This window comes from Haematobia irritans, chromosome 1 (genome assembly GCF_050003625.1).
Source record: "Haematobia irritans isolate KBUSLIRL chromosome 1, ASM5000362v1, whole genome shotgun sequence".
Lineage (NCBI taxonomy): Eukaryota > Metazoa > Arthropoda > Insecta > Diptera > Muscidae > Haematobia > Haematobia irritans.
Genome location: NC_134397.1, coordinates 271826352 through 271848050, shown reverse-complemented (window position 1 = coordinate 271848050; position 21699 = coordinate 271826352). Strand labels below are relative to the sequence as shown.

At 32.6% G+C, this 21699-nt stretch overlaps 1 protein-coding gene across 10 annotated transcripts in view; it reads left to right on the top strand.

The window, feature by feature from the left end:
- Window positions 1-21699, top strand: part of LOC142224645 (very long chain fatty acid elongase AAEL008004) — a 158032-nt gene that overhangs the window by 125470 nt on the left and 10863 nt on the right. For 9 of the 10 annotated variants that reach the window (XM_075294449.1, XM_075294453.1, XM_075294430.1 and 6 more), the window contains 7 exons: window positions 1065-1297; window positions 7890-7972; window positions 11158-11265; window positions 14591-14674; window positions 17847-17903; window positions 18637-18879; window positions 18945-19100. In XM_075294449.1, the coding sequence (XP_075150564.1) occupies window positions 1240-1297; window positions 7890-7972; window positions 11158-11265; window positions 14591-14674; window positions 17847-17903; window positions 18637-18879; window positions 18945-19100 (789 nt within the window). In that variant the 5' untranslated portion in view covers window positions 1065-1239. Of the gene's footprint in view, window positions 1-1064; window positions 1298-7889; window positions 7973-11157; window positions 11266-11688; window positions 11770-14590; window positions 14675-17846; window positions 17904-18636; window positions 18880-18944; window positions 19101-21699 lie in introns of all 10 variants that reach the window. The other variant, XM_075294458.1, reaches the window with a different exon arrangement.

Genomic DNA, 21699 nt, shown 5'->3' with positions numbered 1-21699 from the left:
GACAAAATTTTTTCTATAGAAATAAATTTTTGACAAAATTTTCTAAAGAAATAAAATTTTGACACAATTTTCTAAAGAAATAAAATTTTTACAAAATTTTTCTATAAAAATAAAATTTTGACATTTTGGTTGTCGGAGAAAAATTTTCAAGTGCCTGAAACTCTGATCTCTATAACACTAAGATTTTAATGGCTTTTTTGTATTTTTATAAATTCCGTAGTATAGGTATATAATTTATCTGAATGCACATTTCTGTTTGTCAGGAAATAAAGAATAAATGAAATAAATTTTAAACAATTGGACTCACAACACGTTTTTTATTAAACAAATAATGTATAAGTGCTAAACTTGCACTTGGTTTTGCTCCTCACTGTATATGTTACACTCGGTAATGGAAAATTTGTAAATAACATTAATAAATTAATTTAAATATTTAAATATTTATTATAAATTTATAAATTCAAAAAGCACTTGCAATTACGTTAATTTGTTTTTGCAATAATACGTTAATTTAATATCAAATCTAAGATCGGTTCTTTCGTGCATTTTACTCTATCTCATTTGCTTACACTTACGATTTATTTACGCCTTCCAAGCTACTGTCAAAGAAATATTTAATTACCCTATTCGTTTATTGTAAAACGATTCATCCTGTAGCTATAGTAAAAAGCATCTCCTATACATGAGCTATTATTTATACCTGTGTCGTATGAGCTATAATGACCATTTTGCATCACTCATACGGCTAAGGTACAAGTGATCGTTTTATTTCACAAGCTGGAAATTTCAATAATTATAGGATCATTTGTTTGTTGCCATTCCATTCAATAATTGTTTATAGAACAATCGCCCACAATTTTCACTTATGGAAATGTGGGTAAATAATTCATTTTACAACTTGGCATATTGAATTTGATTTAGTCAATTTGTTAATAGTTTTCAATAATAACCAATTAATATATTTATGTGATTTTTCTTAGTGTTAAGTTATACAACGATAATATACATATTGATTTGTAATATTAACTTGTGTGTTGTTTTTTTTTCTTGTCGTTTTCTTACAGATTCATCTATAGTTTTACCAAAAACAACTCATCTTTTCCAATTTTCCTAACTTTTTGTTATTGTAAAAAGTGGTAGAAGAAGCACCACAAAGGATAAGCAATAGGTAGACTATTGCAGGAAGTTCCAACAAAACCCTAATCACTACCACCACACACTCATACACACAAATTCACAATGGCCTTAGTTATGAAATATATAAACATCATGCACAGATATATGGACTCACATGGCGGTAAGTATCGAAACTAAACAAACAAACTAAATAAAAATAATAATCCATGCAAAATTAAAATAAAATTCCTTAAACTAGTAAAAGAATTTGTCCTGGCTCATGGCATACAGCTACAGAATTTGCAAATAATTTGCAAATAAATATAAGCAATTTAGTAGTGGTGGCTGCTATATCTTTTGGAACCCTTATATCTAAACTTTCGCTAGGTTTGATAGTACTTCGAATGATATTCTGAAAACTAAACCAATATTCCTGGATTTTGTCACATTTATATGTAAATATTCATAAAATTCTGCTCTAAATTATGGAAAATAATTGATTATAAATTAAAGTCATAACGCGATATTAGGAAAATATCTATAAACTTTCTAAAATTTACAGCGTCCTTTGGCCAAGGAACTCTTTCCCTAATTTCATGAAGAATATATACAATTGCTTTCCGTATCTTGTGAACCTCAAATAGATAGATGACCGGACGGACCGACTTACCAGAGGTATGTGTACTCGGTAGGTACTTCTGAGGCGATTGGTATACCATACATATCAAAATAATCCTTGGTAAAAGGGTCATACCTAAACAAGTGTCCAAAGATGTTCATATGTTTTGAAATTAGTTTCAACTGTGAATTGACGTTGTGCGATAAACTTTATTTTCACACTAAAAAAAGTGAAAATATAGAATTTCTTATTTTTTACCGGTACAAAATTTAAATATACAGCAATGAGCGGAAAAGAACCTACACCGCCGGCGAGCTAAGCCGCAACATTACCACCGCATCCGGATCCGCTTAACGAAGTTGCTACATTTTGAATCCAAAAATATGGATCCCGATGTCAGCAACCTAGTTTCATACAAGCTGTTATATTAATTGTTAATTAAACTGTATTACAAACACCGATATCACTCCGCACTCAAAATAGTTCATTTGGATTGAAAGATTTTGTTAAATTGGCTTTAGTGTCCGTAGCTTTAGCCCACAAAAAATGCGACATATACCGCCATGTTTCCATGTTCGGAATCGCAAAATTTTCACTAGACGATATTTCCTTAATCCTAAGATATATAAACATGAAAATTTGCAATTATGATTCCAGAGGTGGATGCTCTCCTGAGTTCTCATCGATAAGGGATATGTCATACTACGGAGTTACATAGGGTTTCAACCTTGGAATCTAGTGGAGCATATCAGAAGCCTTGTTGATCCCTTCAGTACTCTTGGTGCCAATTAAAGACTTGTAGACTTGTTACGGTATCTATCAGTTTTTCCATGACCTTGGAGATAAAAATAGAATCAAACTGTTTTCATTGGACATAAATATTAAGGTAGAGGCTAAACAATGGCGAAAAATCTTTTTAGTTTTAAGCAAAACTGGTATAGTACTCATGACCCTCGGTATATAGGGCGGACACGCAAACCTTTTGTGTACAAATCTATATTTTCAAAATATAAATTTCTATTTTTATGTTAGCCTGATATCAATGCAGACTGTGTTTTTGTCCCAATCAATTACTTTACATATCATTACAATTCTAATACGAGCATATTGGACATAAAGATTAAGGAATTGGTATATTATCATTGATTGTAATGAGATGTAAAATAAATTTCTTTTTTTCATGAAATCTATTAATTTTTATAAATTGTCCAGAATAAGTACAACATTAAATTGCAATATCCATTACAAAAATCAAATGTTGAGTGCCATATACGATATGCCATACAATGGCCTCACTTACTACTTAAACAAAAACGAAAAAAAATCAAATTCATTCATAAAATTGTGCATTCCAATCTCTTTCTCCCTCTCTCTATTTCAATAATGTTGTGGTGTCTCCCCAGATTGGATTGGATAGTGCAAATTAATTATTAGCACAAATGGCTATAGCTAGTCAAAAAAACATTGTACACAAACAAAAACAGCTCATTCAAAACAACTATAGCTTATACGGCATATTGACCTTGAAATTAGCCTCAAGTTTTCATTGCTGTTAGCGTGTCTCATACAAATGGGTCTTAGGCAATCATCATCCATGTTTACTTACAAGAGGAGCTTCACGGGTAGTTTGTATATTTTAACATATTCCAACTAATTGATTGGCCGGCCCAGCCCTCAGACAAATTAGGTTTATATCGAAGACATTAATGTACAATAGGAGCGCAAGAGGGATCAAACGGCAAAGTATGTGGAAATTTACACGGCTCACAAGGCACGCTTTGTTGGCATTCATGCCCAAAATTTTGGTAAATGTACTTAGCTATAGTGGCCATTCATCTATCCATTAGTTGGGTGGATCAGTATTGCAGAGTGTCTAAAATAATTCATATTTTGTTGGCATTCATTCGTTAAAATTCAAAATTCGTTAAATTTTGGGTTTTTTGCCATTACTATGGGAGCCAGTGTTCGAAGGTGTTGGGTTATATTTTCATCATTTCGTACACGTTTATGTTTAATGTTCGATTACTGTGATTACACAGCTCCCCGTATGTTTGCCCATGCGCCAAAACGAAATGTTGGAAAACATCAAACAACTGCCCCTGAACGATAATTTCTTGAAAATATAAATCGTGGGAATTCCCAAAGGTGTGCTCGAGTTCAATGAACAAAGTGCCGAATATGAGTAAGGAATTGTCTAAAATTATGCAAATACCAGTGATGATGATGTTTTTTTTTTTTTTTTTAAGCTCCCACCAAAACCAAGCGGTGCATATTAGTTAAGCCAACGACTAACAACTTTGGGGATATCAAAAGTTTTCTTGAACATAATAAACTCTTGAGAATTATGGAATATGTCCTATGGGCACGTTAGATATAGACTATACAAGTAATCATCTTCAAACATAGGTCGAATTTCAAACTAAACCACTTCTTCCCATATCACCCTATTGATAGAAGTAGGCAGCAATCATTGGACATGCAATTCGTTAATTCATTATGGGACATTTTGACAGGGAGGGTTCTGCTGGCATTATTTCTTTCCTCGGAATGTTAGCTATATTCGTATTGTGAAAACAAATCCCTCAAGTTCCTATAAGGTACCCAATTAGACAGCACCCAGCTCTTCTTTAACTTTTCAATTATTATATGTTTGGAACTAAAATGTTTAGCAGGTTTTAGCAAATGGTTAGAAACCGAAACTAACTATTTGTGGCCTTAATGCGCTTTACAGACTATCAGTTATTCCGGACGACAGTGCTCGTGTCGAACATATCCCATATATTGTGCACATTATAAGTTAAGTCCGACGGCATAATCGATACTGCTGCATGTTTATGGGATCGATAACACATTTACCGATTATTTAGTCATCACCGACAAGTCGTATCGATCCGACACACTGTAAGATTCTTTACAAACACCGACATTCCGTCCGGAATAACTGATAGTCTGTAAAGCGCATAAGATAGTGTTTGTTTGAACACATTCTGAAAAAATATATGCTTGAAGCAGAATATGTTTGAGAGTATATGTTACACACAGAAAAAAACAAAATTCACGATAATTTTTCCAATTAAAGTCTTAATTGAGTTTTAAAAAATATTCAATTAAAAATTTAATTGATTCAACAAATTTTGTAATAGAAACAAAAATCAATCACAAAAATTAATAATATCAATTAATTTTTTAATTGGATCTATTAACTTTTTAATTGATACTCTAATTTCTGCGATTGAAGACATTTCAATTAAAAGTTAATTGGATTAATTAATTTCGTGATTGAAGACAAAAAAATTTTTTTATGTGCAGAGCCGATTTTTTAAGGGTGTACATACAGTTATGTGCGAAATAATAGGGACAGTAGTACTAAAGATTGATATTTAGCTAAAAGCTAGTTAATTTTGCATACTGCTCCTGATTTTATGTACCTAGTTTTAAGTTTGTACAATATTTAAATGGTTTTTGACATGTTTTAAAATTCATTATCGTTTTATTTTTATTTTTTTACTATTTTAAGTATAAAATGTAAATTTAGGGTGTGAAAAAAAATAAGGACACTTCAGATTTTTCATCAAAAAAAAAGGAAAAATAAAAAAGTAAGACTAGATTACTTTAACGAAGGTTACAAAAACGTGTTTTAATAGCTTAATATTTAGTGGACGATCCCTTGTTTGTTAATACTGCCTGGCACCGCCTAGGCATGGAGTCGACTAAGTTCTGGCAGATTGAAACTGGTATAGCGTACCAAGAATCCTGAATAAGTTGCCAAAGTTCATCAGAGTTGGACGGACATTTTCCTCTTATTGAAGTTTTTACGAAATTCCACAAGTTTTCAATTGGATTCAGATCCGGGGACTGTGGGGGCCACTCCAAGACAGTAATGTTATTGTCCTTAAACCACGTTTGTGTGTATTTTGCCGTGTGCTTGGGGTCCTTATCCTGTTGGAATATCCATCTGATTGGCATATTATCTTCAGCATACGGAAGCATACTATTTTGGAGAATTTCAACATAATTGACTGCTTTCATGATGCCCTGTATACGGTGCAAGGGTCCCACACCATTATACGAAAACGATCCCCAAACCATGATGTTACCACCGCCATGTTTGACGGTTTTAATGGTGTACTTGGGGTTTGTCGCTGCATTAACTGGTCTTCTTACGTGATGTAAACCTCGATCTGAGTTGAACAAATTGATTTTGGTTTCATCAGACCAAAGAATGTTACGCCATTTTTCTTTAGGCCAACAGACATGCATTTCAGCGAATATCAACCTTTGTTGAATATTCTTTTTTGACAACATAGGCAATTTTCTGGCACTTCGAGCTCTTAGATTTTCAAGAATAAGTGTTTTTCGAATTGTTGAAGTATCAACATCAATATTTAAATCATTTTTGATTTGTTTAGACGACGCAAATGGATTTTTTTTTACACATCGCACTATGTTTCGTCTCACTACAGGTGTAATTTTTGGTTTTCTGCCACGTCTTTCTGGCTTGGCTACCCACTTTACAGCATTTTCTACCTGGGTTTTCGACACCGCAAGCAATTCAGCCACTTTCCGATAAGAATTTCCTGAGTTGTACAATTTTTGGATATTTTTTCTTGTTACTGGGTCACAGTGCTTCGATCTACCCATATCTACCTAGATAACAAGATCAAAAATACCGACGAAATTAAAATTTTCAGCCTAAACTCTTGTTTTTGTCTTTATACGAACCAATTACACCTTTTTATTCACTGTGGATATTAGTTTTCATCGAGATTTCTAACTTGTTTAAGCGAATTAACTTGCTGTCCCTATTATTAAGCACAACCTAACGCAAGACTTGTTGAAACAATAATAAAATCTAATGTAATGTTAGCACATTTTTCACAATTTTGTAACGGGATTTGTTGTTGTAGTGTGTAAGCAAAAAAAATTTGTTGTACTCTATCGTTCATTCCCTCATTTTACTTGCATTCGCAGGCAATCTTGATCTTGCCTGTCACTGTCCCTATTATTTCGCACATAACTGTATTTTATAGAAAATTCCGCATCTACAGGAGAAAAATCAGCTCGTTTCCTCTGTTTTTTGGAAACTTCAAGTATTTGGTATGTCGTTACTGTGTTTTATACCTACACTCCAAAAAAAGTTTACTTGAATCCAAAGATTTTGTCCTTGGTATTGGTAGCCAAAGGTGCGGCTTCTTTAAAATAAATACATTTTCTAGGTAGCAAATTACCTTTTTTGTGCCAAATTTATTCGATATCGAATCATATTTGCATTTTTCAGCATGTATAAACTCTTTTTATCTAGAAAAAGTAAAATCACATAAATATTTACCACAATCTAAGATATTTATGAGATATTTTTAAATATATCCGTATATATGGAAGGTGTTGGATTTTTCATGTTGATTGCCCATATTTAGGTTTGCCTCAAAATTCTCAAAATTCATTATTAAATATTCAAAGTAGATATCAAGGCGCGTTACAATCAAATTTTATTACTTGGCTATAAATTTTTGATATGAGAAATGTTTTCGATTATGATTGTTTATCAATCATCCATTGAATTTAAAAATACTCATATTCACCCAAAAATATTTTGTTACCGAAAGTTGAGCTCTTTCAAAAAATAAATTGATAATATATTTAAAACGTTGAGTAAATATTAATTTTAAAATATCTATTTGTAAACAAAAATATTTTTGTCTTTAATATACAAACTGAAAAGATATTGGTATTCAGTGATATAGGAAAACAAACACTTCACTATCTTCCATGTCTCACACAGCCGGCAAGAATATCGTGCCAATGTTTTATCAATTAATTAAATTACATTGCCCGCGATAAATATTCTAATTTTATTGTAATGGCATGCCATCGTACCGCTGTGCAAAGTACAAAACGTTTATGTCGCCTGCTCTACGAGCGGTAAATGGGAATTCTAATGCTAGAGATGAGGAACTTTACATCAATTCCATCAATCATGTGTCATGGCGCTTTCTGGACATTACACGTAGACAGGAATTGGAATAGAAGAATATAAAATGAATGGCTATATATTTTGCATGGCTTTTAAAAATATTACAATATTACATACGAATACACATTCAAACTTGAAATTGTATATTTGATGATTGTATTTTTTTATATTTCATTTTAGATCCCAGAACGAAGGATTGGCCAATGATGTCATCACCATTTCCCACATTAGCTGTATGTCTCACATATGTCTACCTAGTCAAGGTAAGTGTATCGGTTGTATGATATTTTCGCATTTTTTATTAAGGAAATATCCCTTTAGACAAAAATATTGCAGTTTCAAAGAAGACTTGTGATAGCAGCGAGTTACACAGGTCTTTAATATTTAAAGCCTAATTCTTTCAAACATGAACAAAAAAAAAATCTAACTGAATGCGTGTATCGAAATGAAATAACAGGGTAGCGTATTAGCATACCGCAAACAGTTCTCTTTGAATCACAAGCACGTTATCATTTAGGTACAAGTCAGCTGTTTTACCAGGTATAGCTGAGTACTATGTTCAGTTTTCAAGCTGAAAACCCGCTTATTTTCACGGTTACTTTTTTAATTTAATTAAATTATAAATACAAAATGGTTCACAATCAATTCCTTTGATCTTTTCCATTCATTATTTCGCAAGACTTTTTATAAATATAATCGCCTTCATATAGATTTTTGTACTTTTAATTTAGTGTTTTGGTGAAAAATACGAACATAGTACTCACCTTATACCGGTATGAAGTGAGCGTTTTTTCATCCCATTTTCCACACTTTTGGATCTTTCCCATAGCTTTTAAACGATCAGAAATTTTTTGTTGAGCAACATTTAACATTGCTGTCATTTGCTTTTGACTCTCCATCCAATATCGTTTGCGTCATATTGCTTCTGATAGAGCATGATCACCATATGCCTCGACAAGTATTCAATGCGACTTTGCAGCACTTTTCTTCAAATGAAAATAAAAAATTAATGCTTTCCGCAAATCATCACTTTTTTGTACAAAATTCTACATTTTAAACACGATGACAAAAAATTATGTTGTCTGTTCAATGACTTGATGTATAATAAAAATTTTTCACAGATGCCATAGCAAAAAAACACAAAAAAATAAGAACTCGTTCACATCACTTCATACCGCTCACTTCATACCGGTATATCTGGTATATCATAAAAGCACCTGATTTAAATTATATTCTTATTTGCATACAACAAACTATAAAACAACTAAATTTGATAGGGAAAATTAGGACTACAGAGTTGTATAGAAACAATTTTGTGTTCTTTCAGCTCTACCCCGAAATAGGTGTAGCCTGAATTTCTCCACTCCAGATTAGGTTTTTGTGAAAGTCGGTTATTTCAAGCTAACATATATACTTCAGTCCATTGCAATTCCACAGATAAATAACATCTCTCTTGTCAATGTGTGCTTCATTGATAAGAATCTTGACTATGGTTGACCCTATTCTCGGTTTGGTGTAATTCTCAGTAATTAAGAAGTTATCGTCTGTCTGGCTATTTCAAACCCGTCATATTTTAAATGGCAAGGTTAGGTTAGGTTAGGTGGCAGCCCGATGTATCAGGCTCACTTAGACTATTCAGTCCACTGTGATACCACATTGGTGAACTTCTCTCTTTAAATGGCAAGATTTATTCGGAACACCAAATGAACGCAAAGAATTACAGTAGGTCACCAGGTATTCCAAATAGGACAGATCGGATTATACCAGACATAATCCCATAAACACAAAAGTATCAAATTGATTTCCTGTTGTCCTGAAGGCTGATTTTGCTACAATAAAATATGTTAAACGCAATACCACCGTTGTGCAATGGTTAACATGTCCGCGTCGCATACATAGGGACCCCAGTTTTGACCGAACACCACAAACTTATTCAGAGGTGGATTATGTCCTCTCAGTAATGCTGGTGAAATTTCTGAGTGTTTCAAAGCTTCTCTTAGTGGTTTCACCACAACGTGGAATGCCGTTCGGACTCGGCTATAAAAGGTTGAGCCCTTGTCATTCAGCTAAACATAGAATCGGGCAGCACTCAGTGATAAGAGAGAAGTTCACCACTGTGGTATCACAATGGACTGAATAGTCTAAGTGAGTCTGAAATATCGGCCAGTCATTATACCTAAGATAACCTAATACTATATCCCAATCATATGGCCATACCGGCTTAAGAGGAAATTTTTCGGCAGTAAAGGGGGTGACAATTGTAAAATTTAGTTCAGTTCATACATTTCTTAAGGTATACTTGAAATTAAGGAAATTGCATTTCGTAAAAAAAATTTTAAAAATTATTTAAAATAAAATAAATGCAATAAACTTAAGTTAATTTTAGCATGAGTTTAATAAAGTTTAAATAAACATTAAAAATAAAGTAGAGGGTGGTCTTTCGAAAAAATGTTGTTCTCCTATTTTCGTATTTAGACGGCGAAGGATACAAAGGTTACTATTTGATTAAACGTTTCTTTCGAAAAGTCGAAGTGCAAATTCTTCAAATTCGAAATTCTATATAATTTGAAATCAATCTAAATCAACTAATCTACCACCGTGGTGCAATGGTTGGCATGCCCGCCTTGCATACACAAGGTCGTGTGTTCGATTCCTGCTTCGACCGAACACCAAAAAGTTTTTCAGCGGTGGATTATCCCACCTCAGTAATGCTGGTGACATTTCAGAGGGTTTCAAAGCTTCTCTAAGTGGTTTCAATGTGGAACGCCGTTCGGACTCGGCTATAAAAAGGAGGTCCCTTGTCATTGAGCTTAACATGGAATCGGGCAGCACTCAGTGGTAAGAGAGGAGTTCACCAATGTGGTATCATAATGGACTGAATAGTCTAAGTGAGCCTGATACATCGGGCTGCCACCTAACCTAACAGGTTGGCTGACAAGTCCCCGGTCTAACAAAGAAAAACACATTTTTTGTCAAAATTCGTTTTTATTATTCAACATAATTCCCTTCAAGAGCGATACAACGATTATAGCGACCTTCAAATTTTTTGATGCCATTTTGGTAGTACTCCTTCGGTTTTGCCTCAAAATAGGCCTCAGTTTCGGCGATCACCTCTTCATTGCAGCCAAATTTTTTCCCTGCGAGCATCCTTTTGAGGTCTGAGTTTTGACACGAATCATTTGAAGATTGGTACTATATAAAAATAATATGAATTTAATACTAGCGACGCCATCTATGTTTCAGACCGGGGACATGTCAGCCAACCTGTTAACCTAACCTACTTTTTATTTTGGTCAAATTGGACTTTTAAAGGAAACAATTAAAATGGGAATATGATGGAGATATTTCTATGGTAATCTTTAGAAGATGAATTATTTTAAAATCGATATAAATATGGATAGACATACTTTTGCTCTAATACATTGTTTGCATTTGCTTTCCTTTTCAGGTTCTAGGGCCACGATGGATGGAAAATCGTAAACCATTCCGTTTACAAAACACATTAATTTTCTACAATGCTGCACAAGTGATATTTAGCGCGTGGATATTTTATGAGGTAGGTTCAGTGATCGAGACCCCTCTAATCCAACAACAATATTGCTCACACGTACAATTGCGAGTGAGGGCGGGTGGGGAACTATATATCGTTTCAGCCAAAAAAAAAAACACAATGAACCAAAAAAAAACAAAAATTACAAAACTCTCGTAAGCTTCTACAACTACGTGGCAAAATCAGGACCTACTAAAGGCACATCTAAGGATACTATGAAATGCAAAAGGACCAATCTGGTCAATACAATCATCATCAATTCCATCACAATCATCAGCACTGTGTCTGCAATAGTTGTTTACCGTTTTTAAATGTTTCGTTGTTTCGTTTTTTTTTTTCATTTTTATCATATTTAGCAAATCCTAGTTTATTCTACTGCTATATTAATCAATTACTAAGTTTGAGTTTGCCACGATTTTTATTTTGTAGTGTTTAATGGGAGGCTGGTGGGGTAATTACAACTTTACATGCCAACCTGTGGAATATGAGGATAGTCCTCGTGTCAATAGAGTAAGTTGATGCCTAGCATCGCCAAAGAAAACGAAAAGACGAGAAAAAGCACATGCAAAAATTCTATTAGCACTCTCGAAATAAGTGGAATTCTAAAAAATTTTGCAAACAAACAAGAGTGATGACACTCGTACCCTTAGTTTATTGAGTGTGATATCTTTTTAATGTCACAGTATCTTCTCTCTGCTTAACCTTATACTACCGCTTCCTAACGATGTATCAGATGTAATGGATTTCAAGCTTTGAAAAAAAGTATACAAAAATACATATATCTTTATGCAAAGCTTTACATAAAATAACCTTCCATAGCATTTCTTTTCAAAGGGGTCGTCTTTATATCAAATAAAGTTTGGGGTTTCTAAATCATTATATTTTCAGTATTACCATACGTGTTTGTAGATTTGCTTTAAATGTTAAACTCATAAGTCCATATTTATAAATCAAAGTAATATATATACTTTGCTTTTGTGACATTTATATACATCGAATATGTTTGCCATTCAACTATCAAGTAGGTATTCTATAGCGCATATTTCATAGATTATTATATATAATGTTAATGCATTTTATTTAGTTTAAATCCCATTTTACTATAATATTGTGTATATTGTATGGGGACAGGTGAATATCTTTTGGTAATAAATGGCCTGAATGGGTATTACAGTGGGAATACCCACTGCACCCAACAGTAGAAAAAATGAAGGTTAATTTTAGAAAATTTTAACTAAACTGTTTCCGAACGCCGTTATTACCGATTTTTCAATAAAATGAAGAAAATTATTTAGATATATTTTTTTTCTGTTGTTAATGAAATTTCGTATTTTGAAGAAAACAATTCGTGGTAGAAATTGAAAAAAATTTCTTGGCACACAAAATTCATGATGGACTTATTTTTGATAAAATTTTCAAATTTTCAAAAATTCTGAAATATGAATTTTGTAAATTAAAGCTATTTATTCCCAAAAGTTAATTTCCAGCCCCAAATTTTGCACAGTATTACACTTCATTTCCATTCACAATTTTTAAGCATCACCAACAAGTTTCATTTAAAACATTATCATTATTAATTCATTTAGATAATTTCTTATCATTATCTATTAATTTTTTTAAAAACTATTCGGTTCAATAAATCTCGTAATTGAAGGAAAGAAATATGTGTGATTAAATGTGGCTGCGTAAAAATATTTTTTTACAGGTTTCCCAAGTAGTTTTGCCAGTTAAATTGTAATCACTTGTCACAAGAATATTTTTTAATTTGTTATCACTTAAATATATTCATATCGTGTACACATTTTTGCTATTATCTTTATAATTAAAGGGTTGAAATTATCATCAAAATTTGTCGAATTAAATTTGAAATAGAATTTTTAAAAATATTAAACAAACAAATTAAAGAAAAAAATTAATTGGATCAATTAATTTTATTAATGACCGTGAGTGAAATTTTATCGGTTAAATTAAATTTTATATTTAAATTGTGAAAGATCTATTGTAATAGTATTAATTGATTAATAACTTTTGCTACTGTAATAATCATTGCTTAATTCAAATAGGCTTTATCACATAATTATATATCATCATTGTACAGAACTACTTCAACCGTAACCAATTCTATAAATAGAGTACGACGAATTATAAAATAAAAAATGAAACTTTGAAGATTGATTTGATTCATAAATTTGCCAAATCAGTCGTATGACTGATTTGCTTTTGAAGACATCCTGTTCAACTTCAAGGCCTTTAAATATTTGTAAAACCTAACGAATTTGTAAAATGTACCGACAAAATCCGCAATAATAGTTACGGTGAAATGAATTATTAAACAAAAAACATTTTTTCAGCTTTAAATCAAGTCCATACATTTTATGGATGTCTAACCCAAACCTCAAGAAAATCGTAAAATATGAGTGAACTAAAATTTAGTTCTAATCATGATCAAATAACGCCTCCAGTATTACAAAAAAAAATTTGAAATACATGGGACTGCCAGACATCTTTCAATTAGAATCGTCCCATAAAGGCAGAAAGAATAATTTAATTCCATGTTTTTCTGGAAAGTTTTAATACAGTGCACTAGTATAATTGCGTGTTTTACATATTGTACATCAGCCATATTAGAACCATGTGTGTGTTCCTTGGTTCTAATTACAAATTGCCACATTTTTTTTACAAGCCCATGTCACCATAGCTGATCTCTCCGTCACGTTAAGGATTTCACTAATTAATCTTGAATTTTTTGAACTTTTAATGTTTCACTTTATTAAAATGTAAATATTGTTTTCAAATTACACCTGAAGGATGTAATACCTTAACTCATTATTTGAAATTATTAATGGTATTCATGGGATTAAAGAATTCCTTTTACTGTGAATGGAATAATGGTTTTAGGTCCAGTCGAGTCGACTTTTTCTCGAACCCTTTAACTTTTGTAAATTTAAAATTTTTTATATGTATTTATATCTTTATATACTTTATTTGCTTGTAAAATTTGCTTAAAATTTGTCTGTGTTGTATTATCCATCGACGTCAAGAGAAATGAAAGAACAGAATTTTTGCAGCTATAACTTCGCCAATGTTATAAGGAACAGTAGAAGCCTACACGAGAGAATTTTTTCTAGTACCAATAAAACAAACGCCCGGATGTTCTGACACTTATTGGACACACTACGGACAAAAACACATTTATACTCTACATTACGGAAGACACATTACTTACATTATTGCCTACATTTTTCAAACGATAACATTACGCATACGGTCGTTCACTGCGCATTTGGCATTCTCCTGCTCATACATATTTGTATTTTTTGTTGTATTTCAGATTAGTGTTTCCGGTTGGCTGACAGGACACTACAGCTTCCGATGTCAGCCGGTTGAGTATAGTAATAACCCTAGAGTAATAAGGGTATGTGTTAACCATGCGAATACTAAAGAATGCAAAAAACAACTTCTTTAAGCGATTAGTAGATAACCTCACAAACAATATGGCTCACACTCTCTAACTATCTCTGTTTTTAACTGTACACAACACTAATGTCTAGTTTTCTTTAACTCTCCAAGCCACTTTTGCTCTCTCTCTCTCACCGCTCTCCCATTGTTTTGTATCATTTTAAAGCAAGGGAAACGATTGAATATTTTTCGATACCTTTTCCAATTAATTATAAATTTTTCAACTTCAATTTATAATTGATTACTATCCTCAATTTGTTCCTAAATCGTTTCTTCTCATTTATTTTTTTCTTATTACATTCTCGCCGCATTTTGTTGCGAGCTTATTACTCTATTTCTGTTTTCTCTTTTTTGTGTCAATGGCATTTTGCTCTCTTTTAATTTTTTTCTGCTATTATTACCATACCATAACTATTAATTTATTTACAAAATGTTACTAATATATTAATTTAAGTTTTTTGGTGTTTTTATTTGGATTTATTTAACTTTTTGTGTTAACAATATACAATTTTGTTATTTATTTTATTTTCTTTATTGATTTTTTTTCTTTTTCGAGAGAGCTACTTATATTTTTGAATATATAAAATTTGTCTAAGCCTTTAACAATTAATACACCGTTTTAAATTCAATAATCTTGAACTTTGTTTTTGTTATTATTGTCAAAGGCGCATGAATTTTGTTAATTAAACGTAATTTTTTAGGTAAACAATACATCTGAAAATGTGTCAATTGCATTTAAAACTATGAGATATAAAAGATAACTTTTTTATAAGTTTTATATAAGAAAGAAAAATGAATAATCAGTATACTTAACTGGAGAATAAAAGAACGGTTAGTAAATATTTTGTATGGCAGACAACGTGGTTTGTTTCATCACATTGATGATTACTTCATTAAATCTATATCGAATCATTATTATTACAATAATCTACTATTAGACATTTATTGGTGCTAGATAAATCGTTTACATGAACTATGAGAATATCGCTACCCTGAGCAGCAAAAAAATGTGGAAGTCCTTCTAAAGGCACCACTTTAAAAGGACTTCCAAAAATGTTCTCCCAAAGATATTCCTTATTTTAACTTCTCAGGAAGTACTTTTAACTAAATTTTTTAATAACTCGCTTTTTTTTAATGGGTAATTTTAACTTTTTTGTTTCAAATAGGTTATTAAAAGAGTAAAAATTTATAAAATAGAACAAATTATATAAATTATGTCGAAAAAAATTCTAAATCCATTCTAGAAAAATTGCGAATTTTTGAAAATAGTTGATGTCAATCGTTTCGGACAAGCAATAGAATGCATTAAACATCATAAGAAATTATAAAAATTATTTATTTCACAAAATATCACAATATTTTTTAATTCACATCTAAAACACTGAATTCGGATCACACCTTACGAAGTGATCCAAATTCAGTGCATCCGTTGTCGAAATGGTGGACATCCATCCTATGACAAGCATAAGCGTAGGAAGGCCTCTGGGGAGGGGGCTTAGACCACCCCAGAAAAATTTTAGCCCCCCCCAGAATTTGAAACTCTATTTATGATTTTCCATTTTTCAATAAATATCAATAGTTTTTTTTTTTAATTTTTATAACAATTAAACAAGTATATACAATCGCACAAAGTTCCGCTAAAGACTTTCATGAACAATCGAATTACTTGGGTTGTGGTAGCAGTTGCCGATGGCAATGTTTGAATTCAGATATTTATGAAATAAAGCTGTGGTTGACATTTTGATTGATTTAGTTTAGTCAATTTAATTTAAAAAAATAGTAATTGATATTAAAACTATTCTTTCATAAATTAATATCTTAATAATGCTGCGAAAAAGCGTCGCCAAAAAAGTAGTGAAAATGTTCTTTTTGGGTCTAGAAGTGGTGCAAAATTGGCGAAGAAGCAATGAATGTAATATGAGATTGTCATAGGACAAATGTCGACCGTTTCAACAGTCGTTGCAATGAATTTGCATCACTTCTTAAGGTGAGATCCGAATTCAGTGTTTTGAATGTGAATTAAAAAATTTTGTGATATTTTCCCAAATAAATAATTTTTTTATTGTTTTTATGATTTTTAATGTATTCTGACGCTTGTTTGAAACGTTTTTCCTCGAATAATTTCCAAAATGATCGATTTTTCTATAATGGATTTAGCAGTTTTAATGCAAAATTTGAATAATTTGTACCAATTTATTTATTCTTACTCTTTTTTTAACTATTTGAAAAAAAAAAGAAAACAAAAAATTACACATTAAAATATGAAAAAAAATGAAGTAAAAAACTTCCTGTGTAGTTAAAATAATTGAGGACATTTTTGGAAGTGCTTTTAAAGGTGTGCCTTTAGAACAACTCACATTTTTTTGCTGGGAAAAGTGTGGAACTACTTTTAGCTGCTTTATTATAAATTAATTGTCGAGTTATTTTGATGTCTACTTTTTTATTAAATTTTATGAAATAAAACATTAATTGAACTTATAAGTTCAGTCTATAAATTTTTAGCTAGGGGGGCTATAGCCCCCCCTAGGAAATTTGTCTAGCTACGCTAATGATGACAAGCCTATGTTAAAATCATGTCTTCTGCGCCAATTTTGCACCACTTCCGGATCACTACTTATTTGGCGAAGCTTTTTCTGCTGGATGGTTGATGCAGATTTCGCAAGAAATTTTGAATTTTACGTATTTTTTAGTCACGATAGCAGTTTATTAATTTGTAAAATAAAATATATCCCAAAAATGGGCTCTAAATTCGCAAACTTTTGAAACTCTTATTCGACCATTTGCCCTCAATATACTGATTATACCAGTGTTCCACATTTATGTACTTGTAGTTAAATTTTATTAAAACAAAACTATACGAAGTATGCTATTATTTAGACATCTAGACTATATAAGATAACACCTGATTTATACAGTTAATCTTGATCGGATGGTGAATGTTGCCATATGTTATATACAAAATATTCACTAATTCTAAAGATTCCAAAATTTTGTAAAGACAATTATCACACATTACAGATGTATTGTTTGTGCCATAAAATCACCAAAATCAAAATGAAAAATCAAGAAAAATTAACTAACACATATCTTTTATCTTTAATCTTTTCTCCGAAATTATTAAAATTTAGATGGTTCATGCGTGTTGGTGGTATTATTTCTCAAAATTCACAGAGTTCATGGACACGGTAAGTAAGAAAGTCGCCCTAAAGGTTACCCCCATATTCAAAAAACCTATTTCGAAAAAAATTATTTTGTATATGGTAGAGGTGTGCACGTGAGTAATAGTTTGTTCACGCTCACGCACACTCACGACAGAAAAATCATACTCACGCACACTCACGCACGATATTTTTTGGTAGGACTCACGCTCACGCACACTCACGAAAAGAAAATTTGTATTCACGCACACTCACGCACGAAAACGTCGTGACTCACAAAAAATACCGTGACTCACGAAAAATACCGTGAATCACGAAAAATATCGTGACTCACGAATAATTTTATGATTAATTTACCTTACCGAAGTGTCTGAAAACATGAGCATTATTAAAATCGAGAGTGTTATTAAACTCTTAACATCTCAGGTGTCACTAGAATTGTAATTGATTTTAACTCTTAAGCGTTTTATGGTGGTGAGCAGGAATATTGTTGTGAGTGTAATTCGTTACTCACGCACACTCACGAAGATATTATTTTCGTGACTCACGCTCACGCACGACATTTTAGTTTGTTAATCACGCTCACGCACACTCACGCTGTTGTCATGAGCGTGACTCACGACTCACGCACGAATCACGAAAATTTTCGTGAGTCGCGACGATTTGGTGTCACGTGCACACCTCTAGTATATGGGCAAAAAAGTTTAATTTTTTTGAAAATGTAATAATAATAATTCACATTTCTCCCATTTCTATTTAGATATTCTTTGTATTGCGTAAGAAACAAAGTCAAATCACTACACTACATGTTATTCACCATGGATGTATGCCTATGTCGGTATGGTTTGGTGTTAAATTTACTCCTGGTGGCCATAGTACCTTCTTCGGTTTGCTCAATACCTTTGTGCATATTATCATGTACACCTACTACATGTTCTCGGCCATGGGACCTCAATACCAGAAATATTTGTGGTGGAAAAAGTATCTCACCACTTTGCAAATGGTATATATGATTGTACAAATGATTTATTTATATTAATTTAACAAAAACATATAATTTTTTTATAGGTACAATTTATTTTGATTATGGTTCATGCCTTCCAGTTGTTGTTCATCGACTGCAATTATCCCAAAGCCTTTGTGTGGTGGATTGGCATGCATGCCGTTATGTTCTTCTTCTTGTTCAATGAATTCTACAAACAGGCTTACAAGGGTCGTAAATCGGTAGGTTTTTTAAACATGTTTTTTTTTTAATTTGCTTTTTTTATGTAGTAACTTTGCTTATTCATCATTGGAATCAGGATTAAAATGTATTATTCATATATTTGCATTATTAGATAAAAACAAAAAAAAACAATATTTTTTGTTATTATTTTTTTGCTTATTCATAACTGGAATCAGGTTTATTTGTAATTCATAAATTTGCATTACCCGTATTCCAAAAAAAAAAAATAATAACGCAATAACAGAACATATCCATTATTTTTGAAACATTATTGACCTTGATATAGACATCAACCAATGATATAATTCAAATCCATTAAATTGTAATTGGCTAAATAAAAACAAACTCGTTGTGATTAACTAAGCTTAAAACAGACAGCGTCGATACACCCAGAGAAGGAATATGATCACCTCAAACATGTTTTAAGAGCAAAATGTTATTTTTGGGTGATGACCATGTAACATGGTTTTCGCAACCATATTATTTTCTCGGAAATCATGTATCTGATTTCGGCAAACAGGTTATATTTGACGAGAAAATAACATTTTAGTGACAAACATGTTACATGGTCACCATACAAAAATAACATTTTGCTCTTGAAACACGTTTGAGGTGATCATATTCCTTCTCTGCGTGTAGAGTTATTTCATTGGGAGTTCCTCTCCTGTGAAATTTATTATATGTTGATTACGTACATGTGCACCTTCGAGCTTTTTGCACCTTTTACTAATCTAAAGCGTGGGATTAAAAAAGGCTTCAACAAAAAGCCACCAAACCAAATTTAATTTGACGTAGCCTTTACATACACTCGCTAACCATAGATTTATGGATTAACTGAGACACTTTCTCCGTATATACACATGATAATTTAATTCGAAATTTTAGTTTCAGCCCTCTTAGTTGGAAACTATAAAGCCTCATCACTGATGTAATTTTAGAATAGGGCAACTATTCATTAACAAGGAAAGTCACAAATAGTGCACCTAATAGCCATAACCTAACCTTAACTGACATATGCAATAAGCACAATTTTCTCCAAGATATATATCTAGTATTGAGGGATTGCAATCAGAATTAAAAGGAATTTGAACTTTCGACTAATTCAAAATTTAGAAAATCGAATATCCCCTTTTAAAAAAGGGGAAAGTCGATTTCTCTTATGTCCGCCATCGGTTTATCAATAATTATTGAAGTGACCTATAGACGACTTGCTAATAAAACATTTTTAATTTTAAGCTTTTCAACAATATAAACTAGAATTTTTATACCCACCACCATAGGATGGGGGGTATATTAACTTTGTCATTCCGTTTGTAACACATCGAAATATTGCTCTAAGACCCCATAAAGTATATATATTCTGGGTCGTGGTGAAATTCTGAGTCGATCTGAGCATGTCCGTCCGTCCGTCCGTCCGTCCGTCCGTCCGTCCGTCCGTCCGTCCGTCTGTTGAAATCACGCTAACTTCCGATCGAAACAAGCTATCGACTTGAAACTTGGCACAAGTAGTTGTTATTGATGTAGGTCGGATGGTATTGCAAATGGGCCATATCGGTCCACTTTTACGTATAGCCCCCATATAAACGGACCCCAAAATTTGGCTTGCGAGGCCTCTAAGAGACGCAAATTTCATCCGATCCGGCTGAAATTTGGTACATTGTGTTGGCATATGGTCTCTAACAACCATGCAAAAATTGGTCCACATCGGTCCATAATTATATATAGGCCCCATATAAACCGATCCCCCGATTTGGCTTCCGAGGCCCCTAAGAGAAGCAAATTTCATCCGATCCGGCTGAAATTTGGTACATGGTGTCAATATATGGTCTCTAACAACCATGCAAAAATTGGTCCACATCGGTCCATAATTATATATAGCCCCCATATAAACCGATCCCCCGATTTGGCTTGCAAGGCCTCTAAGAGAAGCAAATTTCATCCGATCCGGCTGAAATTTGGTACATGGTGTTAGTATATGGTCTTTAACAGCCATGCAAAAATTGGTCGACATCGGTCCATAATTATATATAGCCCCCACATAAACCGATCCCCCGATTTGGCTTGCGAGGCCTCTAAGAGAAGCAAATTTCATCCGATCCGGCTGAAATTTGGTACATGGTGTTAGTATATGGTCTCTAACAACCATGCAAAAATTGGTCCACATCGGTCCATAATTATATATAGCCCCCATATAAACCGATCCCCCGATTTGGCTTGCGAGGCCTCTAAGAGAAGCAAATTTCATCCGATCCGGCGGACATTTGGTACGTGATGTTAGTATATGGTCTCTAATAACCATGCAAAAATTGGTCCACATCGGTTCATAATTAAATATAGCCCCCATATAAACCGATCACCAGATTTGACCTCCGGAACCTCTTGGAAGACCAAAATTCATCTGATTCAGTTGAAATTTGGTACGTGGTGTTAATATAACTCCCATGCAAAAATTGGTCGATATCGATCCATAATTATATATAGGCCCCATATAAACCGATCCCCAGATTTGACGTCCAGAGCCCCTTGGAAGAGCAAAATTCTTCCCATTCGGTTGGAATTTGGTACGTGATGTTAGTATATGGTATCCACCAACCATGC